The sequence below is a fragment of the Mercenaria mercenaria genome, unplaced genomic scaffold, assembly GCF_021730395.1.
Source record: "Mercenaria mercenaria strain notata unplaced genomic scaffold, MADL_Memer_1 contig_3220, whole genome shotgun sequence".
Taxonomy (NCBI): domain Eukaryota; kingdom Metazoa; phylum Mollusca; class Bivalvia; order Venerida; family Veneridae; genus Mercenaria; species Mercenaria mercenaria.
Genome location: NW_026461340.1, coordinates 15,752 through 42,033, shown reverse-complemented (window position 1 = coordinate 42,033; position 26,282 = coordinate 15,752). Strand labels below are relative to the sequence as shown.

Sequence of the window (26,282 nt, the reverse complement as noted above, 5' to 3'; positions counted from 1 at the left end):
AACAGGGGTTTCGTAGGATTAGTAATTTTTTTTTTCATTGTTCATTTTGTATCAAACGATGTATTATATATTGTTCTAAATTTCCTGAAATATTTATTCAGTTCTCATTGGCAGTTTTAAAGTTATTGCGAAAAGGCTACTGGTAGCGTTAGAAAAGTTGTTAAGTATTATGTTACTATTTTATGATTTATCAGTTTGCTCTATATCTAAGATATACGAAAAATGCGTACGTATTAAAGAAGTTTTATTTGATATAATAAAGGCAATTTGATCAATATACCATCAGTGTAAGGTCACGTTTATTCTGTATAAAGTTTGCGTATGTACGAATGTCCACTTAGTATACACAGATATGTATTTTCCTTTAAAATTATCATAAGTCGTTCACTAAGTTTTTTATCTCATCCAAGTCCGCCGATAAACCCGGTGTCTGTAAAACGGCCTCTGCTAATTTATCCAATGTGGCATTTTCACCCTCCTTTTCATCCCATTTCAATAATAGTTGATACACTCTAAACTGCTGTAAAAAATCATCCATTTCTATCTGCTCAATCGTATCTTTGCAAAACCCTAACGTCTCTGCAAACTGTTTCCAATTCCGTCCTATTTTTTGGGCCAGTTTGCTGTATTCTTTCGCTGTAAGTCTTCTTGTTCCTGTTTGACTACTTCTAGACACTATACTATTTCGGTCTGGAAACCACTGCCTAATGTAATCAGATTTTACGATATGATTTCTTTTGTCTGGACACGGGATTTCTGAATCACTGTTTTTTATCTCATGAAGGTCACATGTGAATGTACTTCCTTTATATTCATGAAATGAATCTCTACATCTTACGGTCACAGAAAAAAGTTCTTCACTGTGCTGAACGTTCCTAGAACGAAGTTTATATATTTCTTCTTTCATAATCTTCTCAACAAATCTTCGAAAAACATCACAGATTTCCGAACTAACAGCTTTGTTGAGAAGACTGACCGTGAGTAATTCTATTCCGTTTTCTTCTTGAAAAAGTAAAACCGCATGATCCCGCTTAGGTTCACAAGCAACAAAATTGTCAAATATCAAAGGAACTTCATCCAAGTTGCTAATAGGCCATTTGCCAACTAATGCTGCAAGTATCCTATTGAATAATATAGGCAATACCTTTTGGGAAATATTTTCATATCGCAGAGATACTTTTGACGTAGTCTTTCCTAGAAGGAAAGTTTTTATTTGATCACTATTTACCGATGACTTCAAAAAACTCGGAACAATATAATATCCGGCACTTTGAACAATGCAAAAATCGTGTTGTTCGTTATACTTTTGAACGTTTGATATAATGTGATGTCCCTGCAAGAATTGTAACAGTAGGTTTTGGAATTTCAAAAAGTCTCCACTCCATACATTCTTTATTAATTCTGGTTCTAATATTGCCGTATCACAAAGCTTTTTCCACATTTTGTTCAATGGATAACGAGCTTTTAGCTTTTTTTTCGATGTAATAAGACACTTAAATGCATCAATCAAAAAAATAGGATCTATCACAACGTATTCTGAGAGTTTTCCAACATTGAAATAACAGAGTGTACCTCTTATATGATGGAAAGTAAGAAAAAGCTTAAGTTGGTCCATATCTTCATTCTTTATACCTCTCAGAATTTGTGAATCTACTTCAAGGGCAATCTTACACAGTTCAGACAATTTGATAATTTTTTGGTGCTTGCTTCTCATCTTTAATTCATACTCTAGTAGCAGCCATTTTCCAGGTATTTTTTTCATGGGCTGCTGTTTTCCGACTTTGATTATCAATGATCGTAGAGAAATGAAATCATCTTCCGATAATTCAGTTTCAGTATTTGAAACGGAAAATGTTTCCAGTTGTAGATGGTTTAATGCAGAACTGTTCTGAAACAAATCTCTAACGTCAGCAAATACTTTGCTTTCATCAGTATCTATCTCATCCTTATGTGTACCCACTAATATTATTGGCGGGCAATATCCATCTTCTGTGCCAACGAAAGTGTGAATTGAATTAACCCAGAATGAAATGTATTCTCGCAACGATTTTGTAGGCGTTTCCCCGGGATTATCGCTGTAGGTTAAAATTTCATTTAGATCGTCCTTCAGATTAATAACTAAGATATATACAGCGCGTGTTGAAAGCAATATCGGATGCGTTGCATAATATGTAAATTGGCCGCTTAAATCCAAGATGCTTAAATCTATAAAGTCGTTTAAATTTCTTTTGGTATCCAAAGGCTTGTGGAACTCTTTTGTGAACGTCTGGAAAATATTTTTTGACTGGTTTTTGTAAGATGCATCAGAGGAAAGTAATACATTTTCTTTGTCATGTTCATGTACACATTTTTTCATTCTGGCTTTAGTAACTGAATCTTCATCTGGTAGTACGTTATGAGGAGTACTTTCCTCTTTTTCAGTTTCCGGCGGTAGTACGCCCTGAGCACGTTTTGCATGTTGTCTGAACAAGTTGTGTTCTAATTCTTCTGTCTTCACTTCTTCCCACATGCCATTAGGCTTTGCAATACATCTATGAACTTCTATTCCATTCGTAGACTCTTTACCGTCTAATTTCTGTCCAAGAAGCCTTCTGACCAATGATGTCTTACCATGATTATAACACCCTATCACCATTACCTGTATGCTAGTTTCTTCCGATCTATCATTTTGAAGTGCTTTGTTATAAAGTTGTCTTGTCAATGGGTCTTTTTCCAGTTCACCGGGAAATGTTTCATCTGAAAAAAAACAATATACGTAAATCTAGGAAAATGTTTGTTTAACAATTATTGTCTACTAATATCTATTCAAAATATTACAAAATCCATGCATTTCGACATCAGTAGTTCTCATTTTCTGATCACAATTAAATGAAACAATTTTGTTTGAAATAACAATGTATTTGATATGAAGAATCCCATCAAGATGAGAAATAAGTAATGTATTCACAGATATTGCCGTAGTCAGTGTTAAAGGCATTGATTTACAGATGTTGGCTAAGAATGATCTTTCTTTAAAACTGAAGTTTGGTCATATGATGAACATTAGAATATGGTTTTTTGTTTCAAAACTGTATGTATCTTAACGATGTCAAATCAAGACAAACAAGAGCTATCACAGGAGACAGCGCGCTCGACTATTTCGATGCTGGATAGTGAAACTGGGCACATCTGAGGAAACTGGAGCTGTCACTGGAGTGTTTAATGACTCCAATGGATGAAAATATTGCACGATAGCTTGAGTCTGTGTCAAAAATATTAAGTAATAAGAGTGGAAAAGATAAACTGTATCAAAACACTATATAAGTATAATTCCAAGGCAAAAAGGGGGCATAATTCATAAAATATTGGTGCAAGAGTTATGCACCTTGTGTTATATGATGTGGGTGATGATGTGGAACGACTACTTTAAGTTTGAATAAAATGCATTTCGTAATTACTGAGATATAGTGAAAATGCATCAAAATTAACCTTAAATTCAAAGTAAAAGGGGGCATAATTCATGAAAAATTGGTGGCAGAGTTATGCACCTTGTGTCAATTGATGTGGGTGATAAGGTGGAACAACTATTTTAAGTTTGAATCAAATCCATTTAGTAATAACTGAGATAGAGTGAAAGTGTATCAAAACTTTAAACTGAAATTCTAAGTAAAGAGGGGGGATAATTCATGAACTATTGGTGCAAAAGTTATGGCCCTTGTGTCATATGATGTGAGTGATAATGTTGAACAACTATTTTAAGTTTGAATCAAATCCATTTAGTAATAATTGAGATATAGTGTAAGTGCATCAAAACTTTAACCTGAAATTCTAAGTAAAAAGACGGGGGATAATTAATTAAATATTGGTACCAGAGTTATGAGCCTTGTGTCATATGATGTGGGAGATGATGTGGAACAACTACTTTCAGTTTGAATCAAATCCATTTAGGAATAACTCAGATAGAGTGAAAGTGCATCAAAACTTTAACCTGAAATTTTAAGTAAAAAGGGGGGATAATTCATGAAATAATGGTGTGAAAGTTATGGCCCTTGTGCCATATGATGTGGGTGATGATGAGGAATAACTGTTTTAAGTTTAAATCAAATCTATCTAGTAATTACAGAGATAAGGAGAAAAAAGAGAAAGTGTAAAAAAAGCTTACCCAAGGTAGGGACGCGGAAAGACGCCGACGCGGGGTGAGTAGGATAGCTCTCCATATACTTCGTATAGTCGAGCTTAAAAATGCCAGTGTCTTGAATCGAACCTGGACCGCCTCGGCAATAAATTATTTTCTGCGTTCTTGACCAACACGCCATGCAGGAATATGTGCGTATCAGTTGTTATATATAAAGCTTTATAATTAAGACAGTTTACCTCCAGTGCTTTTCAATTTTGAAAGGAAACAATTAGTAAAAAACAATTAATTGTTTAGGTGATTCCATAACATATCATTTGTCAGAAACAAAGTTTGAAAGCCTTCTTAAGAAATATAGCATTATTGTCAAACGATCTTGAGGTCAGTGCCTTTCATCTTAATTACCCAAAATTGCTTCAGCATTTGCTAACTGCTTTCTTTTGGCCTGTTTCATGCCTTCTATTTCACGCTCCAGCTGTCTCTGCAAAATATCAAAAATAAGAATGCCTTCAAATTTCGCTAAAGGCAAAATGTGTGCGTGTGCGCACATAAGTAATATGTTTAGGTTACCTAGCTACACGAAAATTTTCGTTTCGGATTTATATTTCCTGAAACAGTGCTTTTCGAAATAGGCAGTAGAATCTACAGTGAAAATACCGAATTGTTTACATTATAAAGAAGGAGAAGAGTTTTTTTAGATGGTATTGTAAACAGAAATATTAATATGGTTAACAAGAGCTATCACTTAAGTTGATTAATACCACCTAAACGCCTCTTTGATATACTGGAAGCAAAAAGTGGTTATTACATTTGACATTCAAGTGTGACTATGACTTGTACACTCTACAAGTTGTTTTGACGAGGTTAATAAATGGTGTTTTTTATGAAAATCCTTTCAATGGTTAAGAAGATATGGAGCGGACAAATATTTAAACTATAAGTGTGGTCTTGATCTTAGACCTGGATTGTGCGCATTGCATGTTGACTGGATGAGGTTAATAATTGCAGTAATAACGTCTCCCTGCGTATCTGGAGAAAGGCAAAAAGTTTTTTCATAACAATATAAAAACAAATTTGTGACAAGGGGTACACAATTTGTTCCCATGGAAATACCAATATACTGATCTGAAAACTGCATTCCCAAACATGACGTAAATATTGTTCAATAAAAAAGGAAAGGGCTTTACAAACTTCGTCACACATCCACATAGTATAAGTTTTAACAATGCAGTAATAACCAAACATATTTGTAGTGGTGAAAGAGCTTGAGTTAGCGAAGAAACGAGCTTTATATGGTTGTTTATGCAAGTTAGAAATCCAATACATGGTTGGAAGTTACTTTGTTGGTAATATATGAATTTTTAAATTAGAAACTTTAGTAATTTGATCAGTTACCGGATGATGTTCAACAGAAAGACTTAATGTATGAGCTTTAATGCTATTTAGTTCCTTTCATAAAACATTATTATAATGTAGGCGTCAAATGATGACAATATTGTTGGCCACCTTTTCTGCTGGAACTAAAACATACTTAGAATGAAATTCTTGGATTTCATTTTTCAGTTGTTTTAAAGTAAACTTAGGTTTATGTGTAAGTGTTCATTTTTTTCAATTTTAATTATTATTTGCAAATTGAGGGTTTGTTTTTATTTAATTTGCAATAAAAGAAGACGTATTTGGCGATTATTAGGATAAAATTCGTAATAAAATTTGTTTTACATTGCAACCTATTATTTTGCATACAATTTGTATGCTTCTAAATGATCTTCTTACATGTTTTATAAAATATCTCAACCGCAGTCTTCGTGTGCCGTAGAGCGGCCGTAAAATGTGTCCCCGTTGGATTCAGAGTTGTTATATTGTTCATTCAATATCTGTGTAAAAGAATCCCATTTAAACCGGTGCTAGCGGCGTGAAATGTATTGCACGTTTCAATTACTGTCAGGAACAGGCTCCATCAAACCTTGTATGCTATTATTGTGCATGGTTGCATTCTATGCTTCCAAAGAGTCTTCGTACAGATTTTATTATATTGCTGTTATGTAAGAAACGTGTGACTGCCGACCAGAATGTTTGACCTGGTCACAAGAACGCTACGAGCTCCGTACGAGTAGGTTTTCAGTCGAATTTTGGCAAACTCGTACGGCGTCCGTACGGATATCTTTGACTCGTACGAGCTCGTAGAGACTTTCGAAGTCGGGAGCAGCTCGCAAGAGTCCCGTACGGGAACCGCATGGGCCCCATAAGAGTTCGTACGTGCATCGCACGATGTCCGTGCAGATTTGGAAAACTGCGAGGCTTGCCGATGTTTGCACAACTATCGCAAGAGATATTAAGGACACCGTGCGGAGAACGTGCGAGTGCCGTGCGAACGCCGTACGAACCCACGAGCACCGTATGAGGTACGGCCGGGCTCCTTGCGAGCTCTGCACGACTTGCCTTCGATGTCCGTACAGATATCCTACGATTGCATCCTCTAGATTGTACGAGGCCCGTTGGTTTTGTGACCAGACGCTACGATTGTACAGAGACCGTAAGGATTCTGAAATTGGTGGACTCGTACGATTTTTAAAAACCGGACGGACATCGTACGGTTTTGTGACCGAGGCATTACTGCAAGTAAATGTCGGTTTCAGTGTTCATGTTACAAAAGTCCCGATTTTGCTATTTTATATTTATGTAGGAAGTCATTTGTTGGGAGAATGCGTTTTATGAAGTTATATTAAAACGTTGGCATCAAATACTTTCCTCAATGCAAAACTAAATTAAACCATGATTTTTCAAAACTTCAGATTATACTTTAACAAAATAGACAAATGGTAATGTGCTTGATTCTTTACTAGTCTGATTTGAAAAACTTGAACCTCACACAAAATTTTTTTAATGGAACTGTATGGGAAAATAACAATTTTGATGACATTTTCGCAAGTAATTCCTCAATGTAGTTTTTTAATGAAACGTCTCACAACTACAAATTAACATATAGTCTATAGCTCGCGAAAAATGTGGCCTCTAGGGTTTTGACAAGTGTTTTCTATGATTTATTGTAGTGATCTATGGTTTTGACCTCAGATAATTCGGTTTCGCACATATCCTACATTTCATAAAACCAAACATTCTAGATTACATGACTACAATAATTTTGACAGTGTTTTGAAAAGATCAAGTAGAAATATGGCTTCTACAGTGTTAATGAGGCTTTCCTATGATTTTATCTAATGACCTACGATTTGATCCTAGATGATTCCGTTTCTAACTTTACATAGATTTCATAGAAAAGACAAGCATTATGTTTCATATAGACAAGATAGAAAATATGGTCTTTAGAGTGTTAACAAAGCTTTCCTATAACTTGACCTAACGATCTGGTTTTTGATCACAGATAATCCAGTTTCAAACATGTCTGAGACTAGTAAGACCAATATTCAATCAAAGTTTCATTAGGATTTAACTTAAATTGTATGTTAACATTTAAACTGTAGACAACGCACGAATAGACAAAGAAGTATCACTACAACTCACCTGGAGTACTTTAGCTTTAAGATAAGCTAAAAGCATAGAAATAAGCTTATTTAAAACATATGGTATATTATAAATTTGAATGACTTTAAAAGTCAGAATTGTAATTAATTGGACTACTTAGGGTATTGCTAGTAGGAGTCAATCAAAACAAGGGCAAATATACAATAGGCATGTACACGTAAGCTTTATTAAAAATTATATATATGCCACCAAATCTAATAGGTGTTGCGTAACTGAATGCTATTTGCAAATGTTTAAACAGTGTGTTCAGCAAATGTAAGTAAACTTTAAAGCTTTTGCTGTCCTCTGGTAACCTTGAAAGCATCATTTACCCTTTCATCCGATTGAATGGAACCAAAAAATCATATAAGAAGATCGTTTGGAAGAAGAATGCACAGCCAAGCAAAATACTAGCAGACTCAGTTCGACTGAGACTGTTCATGAGAACAAAATGAACAAGAGATCACAGAGTGATCTTGGCGCCCACCATTGAGCCATTTTTGAATGTTCCAAATTTCAAGACTAGCTCAAGGTCAAAATCAAGGTCGAAGTTCATTTCGGTACAAAAAACTGTGCATGTTGCCATGCGTGTGGTCCAAATTTGAAAGCTGTAGCTTGGGAAATGTGAAAGTAGGTCACTAGATCAATTTCAAGGTCAACGTTCATTTCGGTACACAAAACTAAGCATGTGGTCCAAATTTGAAGGCTGTAGCTACAGAAATGTGAAAGTAGATCACTAGGTCACGATCAAGGTCAAAGTTCATTTCGGTACACAAAACTATGCATGTGGTTCAAATTTGAAGGTTGTAGCTTGAGAAATGTGAAAGTAGGTCACTAGGTCAAAATCAATGTCAAATTTCATTTCGGAACTCAAAACTATGCATGTCCAAATTTGAAGCCTGTACCTTCAAAAATGTGAAAGTAGGTCACTAGGTCAATGTCAAGGTCAAAGTTTATTTCGGTACTCAAACCTATGCATGTGGTCCAAATTTGAAGGCTGTAGCTACAATAATGTGAAAGTAGGTCACTAGGTGCAGATCAATGTCAACTCATGTCAAGGTTCATCTAGCCACTCAAAACTATACATGTGGTCCAAATTTGAATGTTGTAGGTTATGGACAAGAAGATTTGTAAAGTTATTTCCCATATAAGTCTATATGTGACCCCCAGGGCGGGGCCATATTTGACCCTAGGGGGATAATTTGAACAAACTTGGTAGTGGACCACTAGATGATGCCACATACAAAATATCAAAGCCCTAGGCCCTGTGGTTTTGGACAAGAAGACTTTCAAAGTTTTTCCCTATATAAATTTATATAAACCATGTGACCCCCCGGAGCGGGGCTATATTTGACCCTAGGGAAAAAATTTGGATAATCTTGGTATAGGACCACTAGATTATGCTACATACAAAATATCAAAGCCCTAGGCCCTGTGGTTTTGGACAAGAAGATTTTCAAAGTTTTTCCTTATATAAATATGAGTAAATTATGAAAATAAACAAAGGGCCATAACTCACTCAAAAATTGTTGAACCAGTCTGATTTTCAGGGGAACACAACTAGGGTACCAATACATCATTCTGACAAAGTTTGGTCAAAATCCCCACAGTAGTTTCTGAGGAGATGCGATAACGAGAAATTGTTAACGGACGGAAGACTGAAGGACGGACGGACGACGGACTGAGTTGTCAGCCGTTACTTAATGGAATGGGGAGTAACTCTAAAAATATAATTAACTGTAAGTATATTTATTTTACTTTTACGGGGATCCATTGCACTATAAAACTAAGAAACTAAATTATATTGAAAGTAAAAATTATAAAAAATTGGAAATGAGGGCTAGTATGTATGCGTATGCGTGCGTGCGTGCGTGTGTGTGGGGGGTTTAGAAATGATGTTGGATAATAAGAAATAATATCAAGAAAATGAACTAAAAGGGAAAAGAGTTTATGTTTGTAGGTGATGAGGTGCAATAGCCTACATCACTGATCTGTCAACCACCGACCCAAAAATCAATCAATAGATATCTTTCATTGGTCATTGGGTAAAGTTTAAAAGCCGAATTTCTTCGTGACTTAAGACCGGAAACTGAACAAGTATCAGTTTAATCAGGTTCTAGTGACAGAAAACTTTGAGTCACTGACCACAAAGCAATAGGGATCTTTAAATGCTGGTACACTGTACTTAGTCATTGTGTCAAGTTTGAAAGTCGTAGCTATTATACAGAACATAGAGTCCGGAAACTTTATCAGCCTCCGGGTCACTGTCACCTCTTATTGACCACTAAAACAATAGGTATCCTCCTTAAGTGGTGCCCAAATGAGCATGCCAATTTTGAAGTAGCTATTTTACTTTCTGACTTAAACTTTAAAATCTGAAAACGAAAAGAAAGAAAATAACAGAAATTGAAGAAGTTTATCCAGGTCCCATGACCTTTGCCGTCCATCTATATGCCGAGTTTGAAGTCAATACCAAGACTGGTTATTAAGTTATACTCTGGACACGAAATATGGCGGACAAACTTGACCTGGCTCTGACCTTGACCTTAGATGTATCAGCCTGATTCATGCGCTCTATACTCTATACATCGTCTCATTGCCATCTACCTGTATGCCAAGATTAATGTCAATACCTTGAATAGTAATTGTTATGATCCGAACACGATATAGGACAAACAGATTTGACCTTTCAGGTCCATTTGTGACCTTGAACTTTGACCTACCGACCAGCTTTCTACATATATGCAAAATTTAAGTCAATAACCTGAATGGTAATCAAGTTATACTCCGGACTATGTACACACCATCACAAAATACGTCTGTTTTTCAAAACGGGCATATAAAAGTAAAATCATCAATATTATTTTCTAAACATATACATTGTTGGATGCTGAACTGTGCATATGCCCGTAATAGTTCGTAGTACTAGTACATAGCACACTTTGGCCAGTTCCTGAGAGCCAGAGGTCGCAAAAGTGACATAAGAAAGCTTCGAAAATATTCTTTCAAAACATGGAGCAGTCAAAATGCATGTATATTAATATTTAACAAATAATCAAGGCCTTCGCGTTGTTTATCGTCTAATTTACAACGGTTCAGAGTTCAGATGCGTAGGAATTGAACCACGAGGGCGTTAGCCCGAGTGGTTAAATACTGAAGCATTTAAACGATGAACCGTGGTAAATTAGACGATAAATCACAAGAAGGCCTTGATTGTTTTCATTCTGACATGCACGTTGATATATTTCAATAGATATTATGCTGGAATTCATTTACGCGAGGAGTAATGTATCGGACGTCAGACGGTCACATGACGTCATAATTGACGTCACAATGCTCTCTTACCGGTCCGCGCGTCAACCGTTGTTTATCGCAGGATTTACAGCGCTTGATTTTCTTCTTTGTTTAACTGGAAATCAATTCGAGCCATGTTAGAATTCTTTATAATACATTCTAATATGACTAGAAATGCTTAAGTTATCACAACAGTATTATGTTGACGTCACGTCGGTCGACGTGATATTTAGCGCCATGTTTGCATCTAGAAATAGCGCTTTATCTTGATTAATTTACACACATACTAAGTTGATTATTCGCTTTGCAGAAAAAATCGCCATCATTTTCGACCGTGTGACCAAACTGAACTCTTCCGCATGACGTATTACTATTTCTGGTCCAATTATTACGCCCGACGTATAACAACCAATCGTGCATAAATTGTGTTAAAACACGGCTTTGCTATAAATTATTTCTTAAAAATGATCCTTTAGACCGGTCAAGTGTGTATGTTGTTTAAACATAGAAATAAAACGGATGCTAAAGTTTACCCCCGTTTGGGCGTTGCCAAATTGCTTAAGAAACAATATATCCCAAACTGTGATTTGTCATTGTTTGGAGTTTAGGTGGGTAGGAATTATATCACGAGGGCGCAGCAAATCACTGTTTGAGATATATTATTTCGATTCTTACACGTTATCAAGGATTATTATGTACATCTTTGACGATATCCATCAACTATTTGCCTGATTTCTGCTGATTTCTTTTCCAGTCTAACGCTATGGCGTAATAATTGTAACGTCAGAAAAATGAATTGTTGAATAATTACACACAGTTTTCAGCCTTCTTTGTTTAATAGGAAAACAAATCGGGTCGTGTTAGAATATGCATTATAAAAGGTATGTAACTGAAACAAAGATTTCCCAAACAATTGAAATAGCACATAGTTTTTGAAAGCCTTTTGTCCCATAATAATACGTATATAATTCTTCATGAGTAGTAGTCTTTTTTTTTTTGTTTCTTCCGTTTGAAGCATTGTTCAGTTTATATGTTTACTGCTTTTTGCAAACTATGTAGAAACAGTGCCATTATGAGACATTGAGACGTCCTAAACATTTGAAATGACGCAGTAGAGAACGTATCTAATAGTTCTGCAGTTTTAGTAAAGACCTGTCTTGCAAAGCTTTTATTCCCATACCCCTTATTTGTTTAGGACCTCTTTACGTTTTCATATAATGTGAAACTAGGTCGAAGAAGCAAACATTCCCCAAACTTTATCAATATATAAGACTCAAAACTGCACTAAAACAGATTTATCGTGCAATAGCAGGCACGGAAAAGAGTTCTTAAAAGAACAACAGAAAAATATATGCGACAGCTGCCTTTAGAACTGAAAGCGGATGATGTTCCCATTGTTTCTGAACCATAAAGCATGGCCATATACTGTAACCTGTAGTATCCATTTTATTTTAGGTAATAAAACAAACATCTTTGCTCGGTATAAATGGCAAATGAATGTTCAGTACAGTTATGTATTTAATTATAATAATATCATATCTAGTTTTATAGTGCATCACTTCAGTTGTAAGATCTACTGTTTCTGACTGTAAAGTAATAGATTTAGGAATTGGCCAAATTGTGCAAATATTTTCGAAATAATACTATACACTTATTAAACGGCAATGTCGTGCCTTGACGAATGGACCTATATTTGCACGATGGCGTAGCCCGAGAGCAGACAAAGGTTTTGGAGTGCTAGTAAACACGTAAGGCACGTCATTTATATAAATAGTTTATCACATACATGTACGTATACACAATAATGATTGTTTAAATTATCTAATCATATATAATTAGGATACCGACGCTAATGAACTTTTTAACGCAATGGCACAGAGTAAAATGACGTCAAAAATGACATCATACATCCATGGGGTCCGATAAGCGGTTGCGCCTGCTTCCTGTTATTGGCCTGGGTTACAGAATTCTATTCTTTGCTTATCCATTACTATTTATAGCAAGGTATATAATAAGGAAATAGACTGATAAAGATACGCAGCTGTATAAATTTTTTCAGCATGCAAGAACTATAATTAATAATACACAATTACTTACTGTAAATCGTCTGGAAGCATCCGGTTGTTCAGATGAACTTCTATCTTCATTTGTTGCCGTTTTGTTGGTTGAATATTTAATACTCTGATTTATGTCCTTTATACTTTGTCTTATGTACAACAAAACATCGGTTTCAACTTTCGTATTTATATCGAAAGGGTTCTGCATGTCCATGAGCTAAAATGATAATTTACCAATAGTTAACGATGAATACAGTTAAAAATAACATTTTTAATCAATTAGGAATTTTAGTTTTAAAATATGAAGGAATAATAAATCTATGTTATAGATATTATAAATATCTTTTGTCTATTCCAATGATTAATAACAATTGCGTAGTGGATCTTACACGAATGTCTTTTCATACTGAATTTATTTACTAAACGAGTAAGGTAAACTAATAAAATGTGCGGCTCTGTCGAACATTTTGTCATATTTATTCAAAGCGTTTAATAACTTCTAAGTGGACTATGTAAGATTCTGTTTAACATAATGTTAGCTTTTTCTGCTGAAACTTCGAAAATTCGCTTTTGTTTACCTATAATAGACAAACTTTAAGGTCAGTTCGACCAATGTGTTCTATATTTGAAACGACATCAACGCCAAAATGATAATTACTAATTTACACTAGTGTTATATCAAATACATAAATGGAGTTATTTCACTCACACTACATCAAACATGTGATCAACATATGTTTAATACTAAAACTTTTTATAAACTATCTTAAATTAAGAACAAAAAGTCTCACATACAGTGAAAATATTTTAAATTACATAAAGACGGTAAATCAAACCCAAAGGAACCAGCATATATTTATAATATCTGTTTTATGTGTTTGTTTAATACCATTAAGCTAAGCTAGGCCTATATATTTATGAACATTATGTCATTTATGAAATGTAGTTGTGTGCCGTTTTTCCAATGGAAAACAGTCATCTGTGCTTCTATCTACTTCAAATGTTAAACCAGAATGTATAAGAAAAAGCTGACGTCATTCCTTTTGAAAAATTTCCTGCATCAACGTTTTCTAGTCCCAGCTTAACATTAGCATTTTAACTAGCAGAATCTAACAAATGTACAGTATCGATGTTATTTGACAAACACACACATTTCTTCAGCTGTATCATAGTAATGCAAAACTTAATTACACTTTGCAATATCTTCATAACGCCTTCCGTCTCCGGTCTGGTTTTGAGTTCCGGTTCTTCTACTAATAAAGTTGTTAAATCGTGAAAGAATTCATCAAACTCCATTTCATCAAGCTCTAATATATTAGAATGTGTAAATTTGTTTCTCCACTCACGTACCTGAAAAAAAACTTATCAATATCAAAATATTGGTTATTTGTCGAACACGTACGGATAAAATGCACTAAAGGAGCACGGCTCAGATGTTCATATTAATATAAAAAAATTCTATCTTAATTAAATTCGATCACAAATGACATGCCATATTACTGTCATTCAAGCCCATGAAATATTACTCCAGCATGTTCTTTATTTGACAAGTCTGTAATTACCAGACAATATAGAAATCACCAGGATGTTACTCGTATTGTCGCGTCTATTATGATGTGTGTTCATACCGGCCCTTTAAACTGTAATAAATCAAGGTATGTCTTATTAGCTCAAGGCGATCTATTACAGGGCCACTGTGATTAATAGCGAGCTCGAAGAGCAGGCCCGACGTGCCTGCTCGAGAATCGACTGTATAATTTCACACTTGGTGATGGATATTAAAAGTTTCGTCGAAAGCTATAACAAAACGCATCCAAGCGGACAAGAAGTACTTCTCTCCGCAACGAATTAGTTTACTCTGCTGAACGTCTTTCGATTGAGCAATAGATTACATAAATAATGTATGACTTTCAATCAGTCAAAACAGTATTCAGTTATTTTGAAAAAAAAAATATTTCAAACATTATTTTGTAAATTACATTTTGCCCACACAGCTTATCGTTACTGAGTTCGCAGTAAATGACGTCATGAAGTTACATATTTAATACTGGCATTCCATTTTATTGTTGTTGCTGTCTTTTTAAGCACGTTACATTTCATTTTCTCCCTAAAATAGTCTCATATAAGCGTACATGTTGGAGAGACGTTGGAATATATTGTCATTAATAAAGGTAGCAGGGTACACTTTCGAATTTTGGCCCCCGTCAATATTTGTTATAAAGAGAACATCGTGATTTTGGATGTCTGTAAATTAAGGTGAGAGATAATGATTATTAATTCTTTAGAAAATTTATACAGCCGATACATGTAAAATTCTGATGTCAGTTGGAAAACTAACTGCTGGTAGCTTTGTATGATCAATGAGACACCATTTCGCGGAAAAATTCAATTCACGGAAGGGTTGTGTGCTTGTTGATTGATACTCAGGAACATTTTCGTTATTTTCCGAAAAAACGAGCTGGATGGGCCCCCATTCCGTTTATGTCCTGACGTTCAGTAAGGACTATTAAATTAAGAAATGCAATAAAATTGGACAGTGTTCTTGCAGCGGGATCATTGTAGACTGTTCAAAAGGTGCAAAATTGATGATTTTGGCACGCTATTTTTCATGGATGATGTAAACCTTTCGCTTTGATAACTTTCTTTATTCTTGTATGAGAATCCCGATCTTGCCATTAATTAAAAGCACAAAACATGCACGCAATTTATAAAATAGCCACCCAAATTTTGCTCATAGGGGAAGTGCAATATTGCGACGCACTACATGTAAGACCGTCCGTGCCCAAAATTTTCGCATCTAAGTGTACCTTGCTACCTTAAGGAAAATCTGCCAAAATTAAATTTTGAAAGAACTCTTAAATTTGTGCGGTTTCAAATAGTTTAGAACCTCTTCTTCGATATTCTAAACTTTCTGGGCACTTAAAACGCTACCTGACGGCACAGCAGCTCAAAAATGTTACGGTGAGGACACATAAAAGCATAAAAGTCAATATACACGCATACGATTTTTTTGGATTCTAGCTCCAGTAACAAGGTTCTGGTACAGTAAAAACATCATTTTTATCGTTATTAACCCACACAGCGCATATCTGGCCCACCAGCTATGCAGTTCGTCAATCAGGGGATAGTCGGACGGTGGGGACCCCATGAAATAAGAAAATAAGGGGTGGAGACATTTTATTTTCGCAAAATGGTGCAGAATTGCCCTTATATCATTCCTAATGACAAAATACGTTAAATCATGTCAGAAAATGGTAAAAACGGATGTATTGTACGTTCTTTGTCTCGTAGCGACGATTTGTAAATTTTGGCTAAATTTGTGCATTAGGGGTGGGCAAGTTTAGAGTCTCTCATACAGACTTCTTTTCATGCTATTGAAAACATTTTTATTTGGTTGAATTGGCGACAGACATATAAAAGTTCAGAAAAAGTAAAACCCTCTTTTGTTCATTAACTGAAAAATCTTAAGGTAGCAGGGTACACTTTCGAATTTTGGCCCCCGTCAATATTTGTTATAAAGAGAACATCGTGATTTTGGATGTCTGTAAATTAAGGTGAGAGATAATGATTATCAATTCTTTAGAAAATTTATACAGCCGATACATGTAAAATTCTGATGTCAGTTTTAAAACTAACTGCTGGTAGCTTTGTATGATCAATGAGACACCATTTCGCGGAAAAATTCAATTCACGGAAGGGTTCTGTGCTTGTTGATTGATACTCAGGAACATTTTCGTTATTTTCCGAAAAAACGAGCTGGATAGGCCCCCATTCCGTTTATGTCCTGACGTTCAGTAAGGACTATTAAATTAAGAAATGCAATAAAATTGGACAGTGTTCTTGCAGCGGGATCATTGTAGACTGTTCAAAAGGTGCAAAATTGATGATTTTGGCACGCTATTTTTCATGGATGATGTAAACCTTTCGCTTTGATAACTTTCTTTATTCTTGTATGAGAATCCCGATCTTGCCATTAATTAAAAGCACAAAACATGCACGCAATTTATAAAATAGCCACCCAAATTTTGCTCATAGGGGAAGTGCAATATTGCGACGCACTACATGTAAGACCGTCCGTGTCCAAAATTTTCGCATCTAAGTGTACCTTGCTACCTAAAGCCAGTACGAGAACACGGCGAATAGGAAACGACGTCACCGTGACATCAGCTTCCCGTAAATTTTGCAAAGTACGATATTCGCCGTAACTGACTCGTATTTTGTCTACAATTCATTTAAAAATCGAAAATGGATATTTCCAGGAAATCTTTAACTACTGAGATAATCTTTTCAGAAAACTTCGTTTATCAAGATAACTTTTTAAGTATCGCGATAGCTACACCTAGCTATCTGGTGGCAGAAATATGCCACCATAGGTTGCGATGTGCTCTCTGGACATAATGTATATAATAAAAAACGACATTAAACTATACGAGTTACATCCCGATTTCTGTAATATCTGGTCATTACTTACAGACTATTATACTTGATAGTATTCAAATATCGCCTTAATTAAGGCATTCCAGCCTGTGGCCTCGGGGTAATATACGACATACCCTGTATTAACTGTAAATACATCAATGAAATATCACACAGTATTTTGCATTTTATATCTTCTATGGTTAAACTCAAAATGCTCTACATTTATTCTGTAAATAGAGGATTTTACATGAGTGTATTTTTATATTGAATTTAATAAAAGAGTTGAATAAAATGATAAAATGCGAGGCTCAGACACAAATGTACAAAAATTTTTATCACATGTTCGCTTTTCCTGATCAAAGTTTCTTCTTTCTTTTCCTATTATAGTCCAAGTAAATTCGACCAACGTCTCTATAGTAATAATATCTGTCATGTAGCACTCTTTCTTATAGTAGAGTATGTACACACAGCGTGGGAAATTAACGTCCGCAAGCAGAAATGACGGTCATGGCGTTTCAGTGACGCACAATAAAAAAGTTCCACTTTAGTTTTATCGTTTGTAGCGTAACGCTATGTTCTTACCGTAAAATAACGTATATTTAATCGAGAAATATACTATAAGGAACGGCTAGAAACTATCAAGGTACTTGATTTTTTCGTATTTTACATAAACAATATATAATCAGTGCACGAATCGTTAGTTGCCATTAACAGCACGAGAGGCATCTGGCATGCGGGTGCTAGACGAGTTTTGCCGACATGGGTAAAATCACCGGAACGCCAGTCCGGTGTGCAAGAAATAAACGACATCGAAGTCAAAGCTTTGTTACACTAGTGTATTTAGGAAATAATATACATTGTATCTAATTTTGTGATTTATCGCTGAATAAAATCATTGTTTATATATATTATTTCGATTCTAACTCGTTACCAAGGATTTTAAAGTACATCCTTGACGACATCCATTAAATATATGCTTGTTTTCTGTTGGTTTCTTTTCCAGTGCGCCGCTATGCCGTTTGACGCTATGACGTATAAACTCTGACGTCAGAAAAATGAATTGTTTAAGAAATAATATATCCCAAACAGTGATTTGTCATTAAATAAAATTGGAGTTTAGATGCAAAGGAATTATATCACGAGGGCGCAGCCCGAGTGATATAATAATACGCATCTAAACGACAAACAATGATTTTGTTGATGAGCAAATCACTGTTTGAGATATATTATTTCGATTCTAACACGTTATCTTTTCCAGCGCGCCACTATGCCATCAAACTTTATGACGTAAAAATTGTGACGTCATAAAAATGAATTGTTGAATTATAACACACAGTTTTCAGCCTCCTTTGTTTCATAGGAAAACAAATCGGTCGTGTAAAAATGTTTCATAACACACGGTTTTCAGCCTTCTTTGTTTAATAGGAAAATGGGACGGGTCGTGTTAGAAGATGGCTTTATTTCACTTCCACGACGTAAAACATGTGACAATTATAATTTAGCAAATTTATGTTGGTCATATTTACTTTGGCGATGTGATCCATGTTTGTAATATGGCTACAAAATCCCATGTTGTTGTAAATCAGTTGTAGAATTCCAGTAATGTCGATATTTGAAATGTTTTTACATGCATAACCTGACGTGCTGATGAAACATTTAGCAATCGACCATGGATCTGAGCACCATTTTTGTATATCTGTGTTCCTCCAGTCTTGCGCTGGTCGCTTGAAGGTATGGAGTTCAATAATCTCGTCGTATATAGCGCCACATATATTTTTTGGACAAACGTTTGTACCCGTGTACTGACAGTTACATTTGAATTTACCGAACGGACATTTTTGTCTGTCTCTGGCATGGTCTGGTTTAAGTTCCATCAAGATACATTGGCCGCACGCTATATTGTTAATGTTGTGCTTTTGTTTCACCTTACTCAGTATGACACGATGCTGCTCGTTTACAATCTCATTGCAGAAAGGCTTAAGTACATCAAGAACACATCTTAGTCCTAGCCAAGCATAATACCATCTGCTGTATTCCTGCTGTACTTCCGTGGTACTGTAAGACGTGTCTAGAAATACAAAATATTGTCTACCTTTATACATTGCGCAAGTAAGCGTTAGCAACTTTGTAAAATTTGAAAAACTTTATTTAAAGCATAATGTCACTCTTTTGTTTCTATTTTCAGCTTCGGTGTTCAAGCTGAACCAGAAGAATAAACTACATACCAAGTTAGGTTAACATATAGCAACTGGTTCTTGAAAACAAGTAATGTGGTGAGTTTCTCCAGCAGCCCTAAAATGGGTAAAGCAAGCCATTTGTCATGAACAAATTTCAGGAGGCCTTACATGAATAATTTATGCCAAAATTTTTGAACATCCATCAAGTGGTTCATGAGAAGAAGTTGTTCTTTTTTTTTCTTTTCTAGCTGTGTCAGTCCCTAAGGGAGGTCAGGTTGAATCATACAAAAGAAATGAGAGAGGTCCATGACAGGATGCTACGGACCAATTCGGTGTAATTCTGACCCATAAGTTTCAAAATAAATTGGTCATAACATTTCTTAACGTTTCTTCCTCTTGCCCTTTTTAATAGTTTTTTTCTCTTTTATGCTGTTGTGTTAATGTGCAGCAGTGTATAGAAATATGTATTCACCTACGCATGTTAAAAACGGCGATGTAAGAATTTCGATTTCGGAAAAGAGACATTAAAAGCTGCAAAAATAAGTAAATTTAGAGGTTTGTCGCTTTCGTACAGAAACGTGAATACCCTTTTTTTTTAAATTTCGAGGACAGATTCGTATATTCTATGAATAAAACTAGTAAATGCATTTATCAGCAATCATATTCAACTGCCTGTTTACGACGACTTTAGAAATAATTATTCCGTTGGATGAGCAGTTTTGTTTTGTGAAACAACTGAATACTTAAATCAAATTAAGATCCCATTTTTTCTGCTATTTCTTGATGCATTCATGAAGTTTCTACGTATGAGAGGTTTTATAGTAACACATTTTGTTGAAATATGTAATAACTCCGGTCGTAAGCAAAGGTGTAAAGTGCCCAATTTTGATACATGTAACCTATAAACTCCTTATAATTATGCAACATCTAGCCTTGTTATCGAGATAGACATCAGAGAAACTATAGTAACTAGTCAGTCGTTCAAAAATAATAGCTGCCAAAAAGGTTTTGTTTGTCGGTAAAAAGATATCAGTAATAACATAAAAACCGTACTGAATGTCATTTTGAAAAAAACAAATAACATTTTTTGCCGTTCGAAATGCTGTTTAGGATACAGGTTATAACTTTCAAAGAAACGCAAAACTGTCGACGATCATAAGCACATAGCTGGATACTAGTAAACAGAATTAAATACAGGGTGGCAAATATGAGACGTCCGTCTTAAGTTACCCTTAGAATGCTGATTTCTAGGTATACATGTACTGTCCCGCCTTTTCGTCCCTTGTGATTCATACTCACGTTTCGCTTGTTTTGATTCAAAAGGGGCTTGATCAGATCCATCTGAAATAAAGGATAAATCTGAATTAATAGAGCATTTCAGAAAAGAAGAAAAGAAAAAAAAAGATACAGTATCTTGTTATAACCTCATGGATCTTACATTTTTTATCTTTCTCAACATACGTTTTGTACCTTTGGATCTTAACTATTAGTAATAGTAAAATATCGACAACCGATTTATCAGTAGCAAGTTGTATATAAGAGCTACATCATTGAATTTCAAACATTTGTATATTGTAGCGATCAATGACCTGTTTACGGAACGGACAATACCACTAAGTATCGCTTTAAGGTAGTTCTGCACGTTTGATAAACCGGAAGTGATGGCGTAACGTCATTTATCCGGAAAACGTAGAAAAAAGCCTAGATTCGGCGTACGGAAATAAAAATCATTTTATTAATTAATGACAACCTGTGAGTAAATTTATTAAAATGACACTGTTACTATATTTCTAAAGTTAAAATATGATATTAAACATATTACACGTTAAATAATTCAAAATAATGTCACAAAATTATCATGGAATATTCGGTGCACTTTAATCACTTTACGCTGTTACGTTTAATTTTTCGTGTTCAGTTTGAAATAATTCAATTATGAAAATGAAGTAATTGATTTGGCGCTTAATCAAGTATTTCGTATTTCGATGTGCGATGAATCTGATGGTATATATGTGGTCATAAATGAATTGTATGTTGAACATTTCTCTTCTTATCAACTGTCGATTCTGAAAAACAAAATGCGTATCATTTAGACATAATGACGATTTTCCACAAGAGCTGTCACAGGAGACAGCGCGCTCGACTATTTTGATGCTGGATAGTGAAACTGGAGTGTTTAATGACTCCAATTGTGGATGATGATACTGCACAATAGCCTGAGTCTATGTCAAAAATATCAACTTAAAGTAATAAGAGAGGTAAAGATAAAATGTATCAAAACACTATATAAGTATATCCAAAGCAAAAAGGAGCATAATTCATTAAATATTGGTGCCAGAGTTATGCACCTTGTGTCAAATGGTGAGGGTGATGATGTTGAATAACTATTTTAAGTTTGAATCAAATCCATTCAGTAATAACAGAGACAGAGTGAAAGTGCATCAAAATTTTAACCTAAAATTCTAAGTAAAAAAAGGGGAAATAATTCATAAAAATTTGGTCCCAGAGTTATGCACCTTATGTCATACGATAAGGGTAATGATGTTGAACAATTGCTTAAGTTTGAATCAGATCCATTCAGTAATAACAGAGATAGAGTGAAAGTGCATAAAACTTTAACCTGAAATTCTAAGTAAAAAGGGGAATAAATCATGAACAAGCGCTGTCACTAATGGTGACAAATGCCCCCGCAGCACCTTGACCTTTGACCTGGTGACCCCAAAGTCAGTAGGGGTGGTGTACTCAATAAGTACTATCAGCATGTGAAGTTTGAAAATCCTGGGTGCAGTGGTTCGCGAGTAAAGTGCCTTCATGCAAACAGTTAACGTTGGCCCCTGTGACCTCGACCTTTGACCTGGTGACCCCAAAGTCAGTAGGGGTGGTGTACTCAATAAGTTATATCAGCATGTGAAGTTTGAAGGTCCTGGGTGCAGTGGTTTGCGAGTAGTGCCTTCATGCAAAAAGTTAACATTGGCCACTGTGACCTTGACCTTTGATCTGGTGACCCCAAAGTCAGTAGGAGTAGTGTACTCAATAAGTACTATCAGCGTGTGAAGTTTGAAGGTCCTGGGTGCAGTGGTTCGCGAGTAAAGTGCCTTCATGCAAAAAGATAACGTTGGCCCCTGTGACCTTGACCTTTGACCTGGTGACCCCAAAGTCAGTAAGGATGATGTACTCAACAAGTACTATCAGCATGTGAAGTTTGAAGGTCCTGGGTGCAGTGGTTCGCGAGTAAAGTGCCTTCATGCAAAAAGATAACGTTGGCCCCTGTGACCTTGACCTTTGACCTGGTGACCTCAATGTCAGTAGGGGTAGTGTACTCAATAAGTACTATCAGCATGTGAAGTTTGAAGGTCCTGGGTGCAGTGGTTCGCGAGTAAAGTGCCTTCATGCAAAAAGTTAACGTTGGCCCCTGTGACCTTGATCTTTGACCTGGTGACCACCCCAAAGTCAGTAGGGGTGGTGTACTCAATAAGTACTATCAGCATGTGAAGTTTGAAGGTCCTGGGTGCAGTGGTTCGCGAGTAAAGTGCCTTCATGCAAAAAGTTAACGTTGGCCCCTGTGACCTTGACCTTTGACCTGGTGACCTCAAAGTCAATAGGAGTGGTGTACTTAATAAGTACTATCAGCATGTGAAGTTTGAAGGTCCTAGGTGCAGTGGTTCGCGAGTAAAGTGCCTTCATGCAAAAAGATAACGTTGGCCCCTGTGACCTTGACCTTTGACCTGGTGACCCCAAAGTCAGTAGGGGTAGTGTACTCAATAAGTACTATCAGCATGTGAAGATTGAAGGTCCTAGGTGCAGTGGTTCGCGAGTAAAGTGCCTTCATGCAAAAAGTTAACGTTGACCTCTGTGACCTTGACCTTTGACCTGGTGACCCCAAAGTCAGTAGGAGTAGTGTACTCAATAAGTACTATCAGCATGTGAAGTTTGAAGGTCCTGGGTGCAGTGGTTCGCGAGTAAAGTGCCTTCATGCAAAAAGATAACGTTGGTCCCTGTGACCTTGACCTTTAATCTGGTGACCCCAAAGTCAGTAGGGATGGTGTACTCAATAAGTACTATCAGCACGTGAAGTTTGAAGGTCCTGGGTGCAGTGGTTCGCGAGTAAAGTGCCTTCATGCAAAAAGTTAACGTTGGCCCCTGTGACCTTGACCTTTGACCTGGTGATCCCAAAGTCAGTAGGGGTGGTGTACTCAATAAGTACTATCAGCATGTGAAGTTTGAAGGTCCTAGGTGCAGTGGTTCGCGAGTAAAGTGCCTTCATGCAAAAAGATAACGTTGGCCCCTGTGACCTTGACCTTTGACCTGGTGACCCCAAAGTCAGTAGGGGTAGTGTACTCAATAAGTACTATCAGCATGTGAAGATTGAAGGTCCTGGGTGCAGTGGTTCGCGAGTAAAGTGCCTTCATGCAAAAAGTTAACGTTGACCTCTGTGACCTTGACCTTTGACCTGGTGACCCCAAAGTCAGTAGGGGTAGTGTACTCAATAAGTACTATCAGCATGTGAAGTTTGAAGGTCCTGGGTGCAGTGGTTCGCGAGTAAAGTGCCTTCATGCAAAAAGTTAACGTTGGTCCCTGTGACCTTGACCTTTAATCTGGTGACCCCAAAGTCAGTAGGGATGGTGTACTCAATAAGTACTATCAGCACGTGAAGTTTGAAGGTCCTGGGTGCAGTGGTTCGCGAGTAAAGTGCCTTCATGCAAAAAGTTAACGTTGGCCCCTGTGACCTTGACCTTTGAACTGGTGACCACCCCAAAGTCAGTAGGGGTGGTGTACTTAATAAGTACTATCAGCATGTGAAGTTTGAAGGTCCTGGGTGCAGTGGTTCGCGAGTAAAGTGCCTTCATGCAAAAAGTTAACGTTGTGACTAACGAACTAACTAACGGACGGACAGTTGAAAACTAATATGCCTCCCTTCGGGGGTATAAAAATTGTGCCAGAGTTATGCATCTTGTGTCATATGATGTGGGTGATGATGCTGAACAACTATTTTAAGTTTGAATCAAATCCATTCAGTAATAACAGAGGTAGATTCAAAGTGCACCAAAACTTTAACCTGAAACTCTAACTAAAAAGGGGGAATAATTCATGAAAACATGGTGCCAGAGTTATGCACCTTGTGTCATATGATGTGGTTGATGATGTAGAACAACTATTTCAAGTTTAAATCAAATCCATTCAGTAATAACAGAGATAGAGTGAAAGTGCATCAAAACTTTAACCTGAAAATCTAAGTGAAAAGGGGGAATAATTCATGAAATATTGGTGCCAGATTTATGGCCCTTATGTCAGATGATGTGGATGATGATGACGAATAAGTATTTCAAGTTTGAATCAAATCCATCATGTAATTACAGAGATAAGGTGAAAAAAGAGAAAGTGTAAAAAACTTTAACCAAGGTGGGGACGCGGAAAGACGCCGACGCCGGGCGAGTAGGATAGCTCTCCTTATACTTCGTATAGTCGAGCTAATAAACGAGGGATTGACTTTTTATCATTTATATAATTTACATATAACCATTTTTAAAGGGATAGTTTTGATTAATTTAACAATTACCTGAAGCTGGTCGTTTTCTAGTTATTTCGTTTCGGTTTCTTTGTTGAGTCTGCTGATTAATATCATTAGTGCACTCAGCCACACTATTCGATTGTTTGGATCCAGCTTTGGCTAGAGGAAGAAATGGAATAAACAAACATTTCAAAAGTATTAGCTTCTGGAACCTCACTGAGACTATCAAAAATGTTGATGCAAAGGTATGTACCACAGGTAGCAGTAAGGTACCTAGGATACAGTATGGGTCCATGAGCCTTATAAACTTTAATATACACCACCTAACTTCGACCACAGCATAACTTCGACTGGCCCCGGAAAATAAGTAAATCACGGAAGTTACGCACCACTTCCGTTTGCCCGCGCACATATTCGTTTAGACTAATAACCAAAACGTCAGTCATGTAAAATCAACTGACATGGAGATAAGAAAGGTTTGTTTTATTACTTTTTGTAAAAATCTGAAAGTTTTACATGTTTTCAACTATTCCTAAAATGCACAGTTACTAAAAAACCATTTTCATCACACATTTAAGGTAGTTCTGCACGTTTGGTTAGAAATTTTTTCAACAATGAAGAATTTGATTAAACTCTGATTTTTCAAAACTTCAGAATATACCTAGAAAATTCAGCAAATAAAAAGATAGGGTCGTGTGCTTGATTTTTTGCTAGAATGATTTTAAAAATATGGACCTCATGCAATATTTCGTAATGGGAGTCTAAGGGAAAACCTTAACTTTCAAAACATTTTCGCGAACAGAAATTTTTCTACAATGTAGATTTTGATGAAACTTCTCACAGTGGTGAATAAAGACATGGTCTATAATTTGATGAAATAAAATAATAATAATATATAGCTCCGTGTGCTAATTTTTAAGATATTTGACCAAGATTAAAGAGAACAGGACATTTCACGCTAATTTTGAATTATTTAACGTGTCATATTTTTAATACCATATTTTGACTTTGGAAATATAGCAACAGTGCCATTGTAATAAATTTACTCATAGGATGCGATTAATTCATGAAAGGATTTTCATTTCTGTACGTCGAATCCAGGCTTTATTCTACGTTTTCCGGATAAATGACGTTACGCCATCACTTCCAGTTTATCAAACGTGCAGAACTACCTTAAGTGTGTGACTTTG

The 26,282-nt window shown here is 35.9% G+C and overlaps 1 protein-coding gene across 2 annotated transcripts in view; it reads right to left on the bottom strand.

Moving 5' to 3' along the window:
• Positions 1 to 227: 227 nt before the first annotated feature.
• The window catches only part of LOC128552849 (uncharacterized), a 34,740-nt gene continuing 8,685 nt past the window's right edge, over positions 228 to 26,282 (bottom strand). Inside the window, exons 3-9 of one of the 2 annotated variants that reach the window (XM_053533911.1) lie at positions 25,141 to 25,251; positions 20,814 to 20,924; positions 18,933 to 19,474; positions 14,179 to 14,337; positions 13,028 to 13,204; positions 4,520 to 4,595; positions 228 to 2,736 (exon numbers count right to left, since the gene is read on the bottom strand). In XM_053533911.1, coding sequence (XP_053389886.1) covers positions 374 to 2,736; positions 4,520 to 4,595; positions 13,028 to 13,204; positions 14,179 to 14,337; positions 18,933 to 19,474; positions 20,814 to 20,924; positions 25,141 to 25,251 — 3,539 coding nt within the window. In that variant the 3' untranslated portion in view covers positions 228 to 373. The remainder of the gene's footprint in view (positions 2,737 to 4,519; positions 4,596 to 13,027; positions 13,205 to 14,178; positions 14,338 to 18,932; positions 19,475 to 20,813; positions 20,925 to 25,140; positions 25,252 to 26,282) is intronic. The other variant, XM_053533912.1, reaches the window with a different exon arrangement.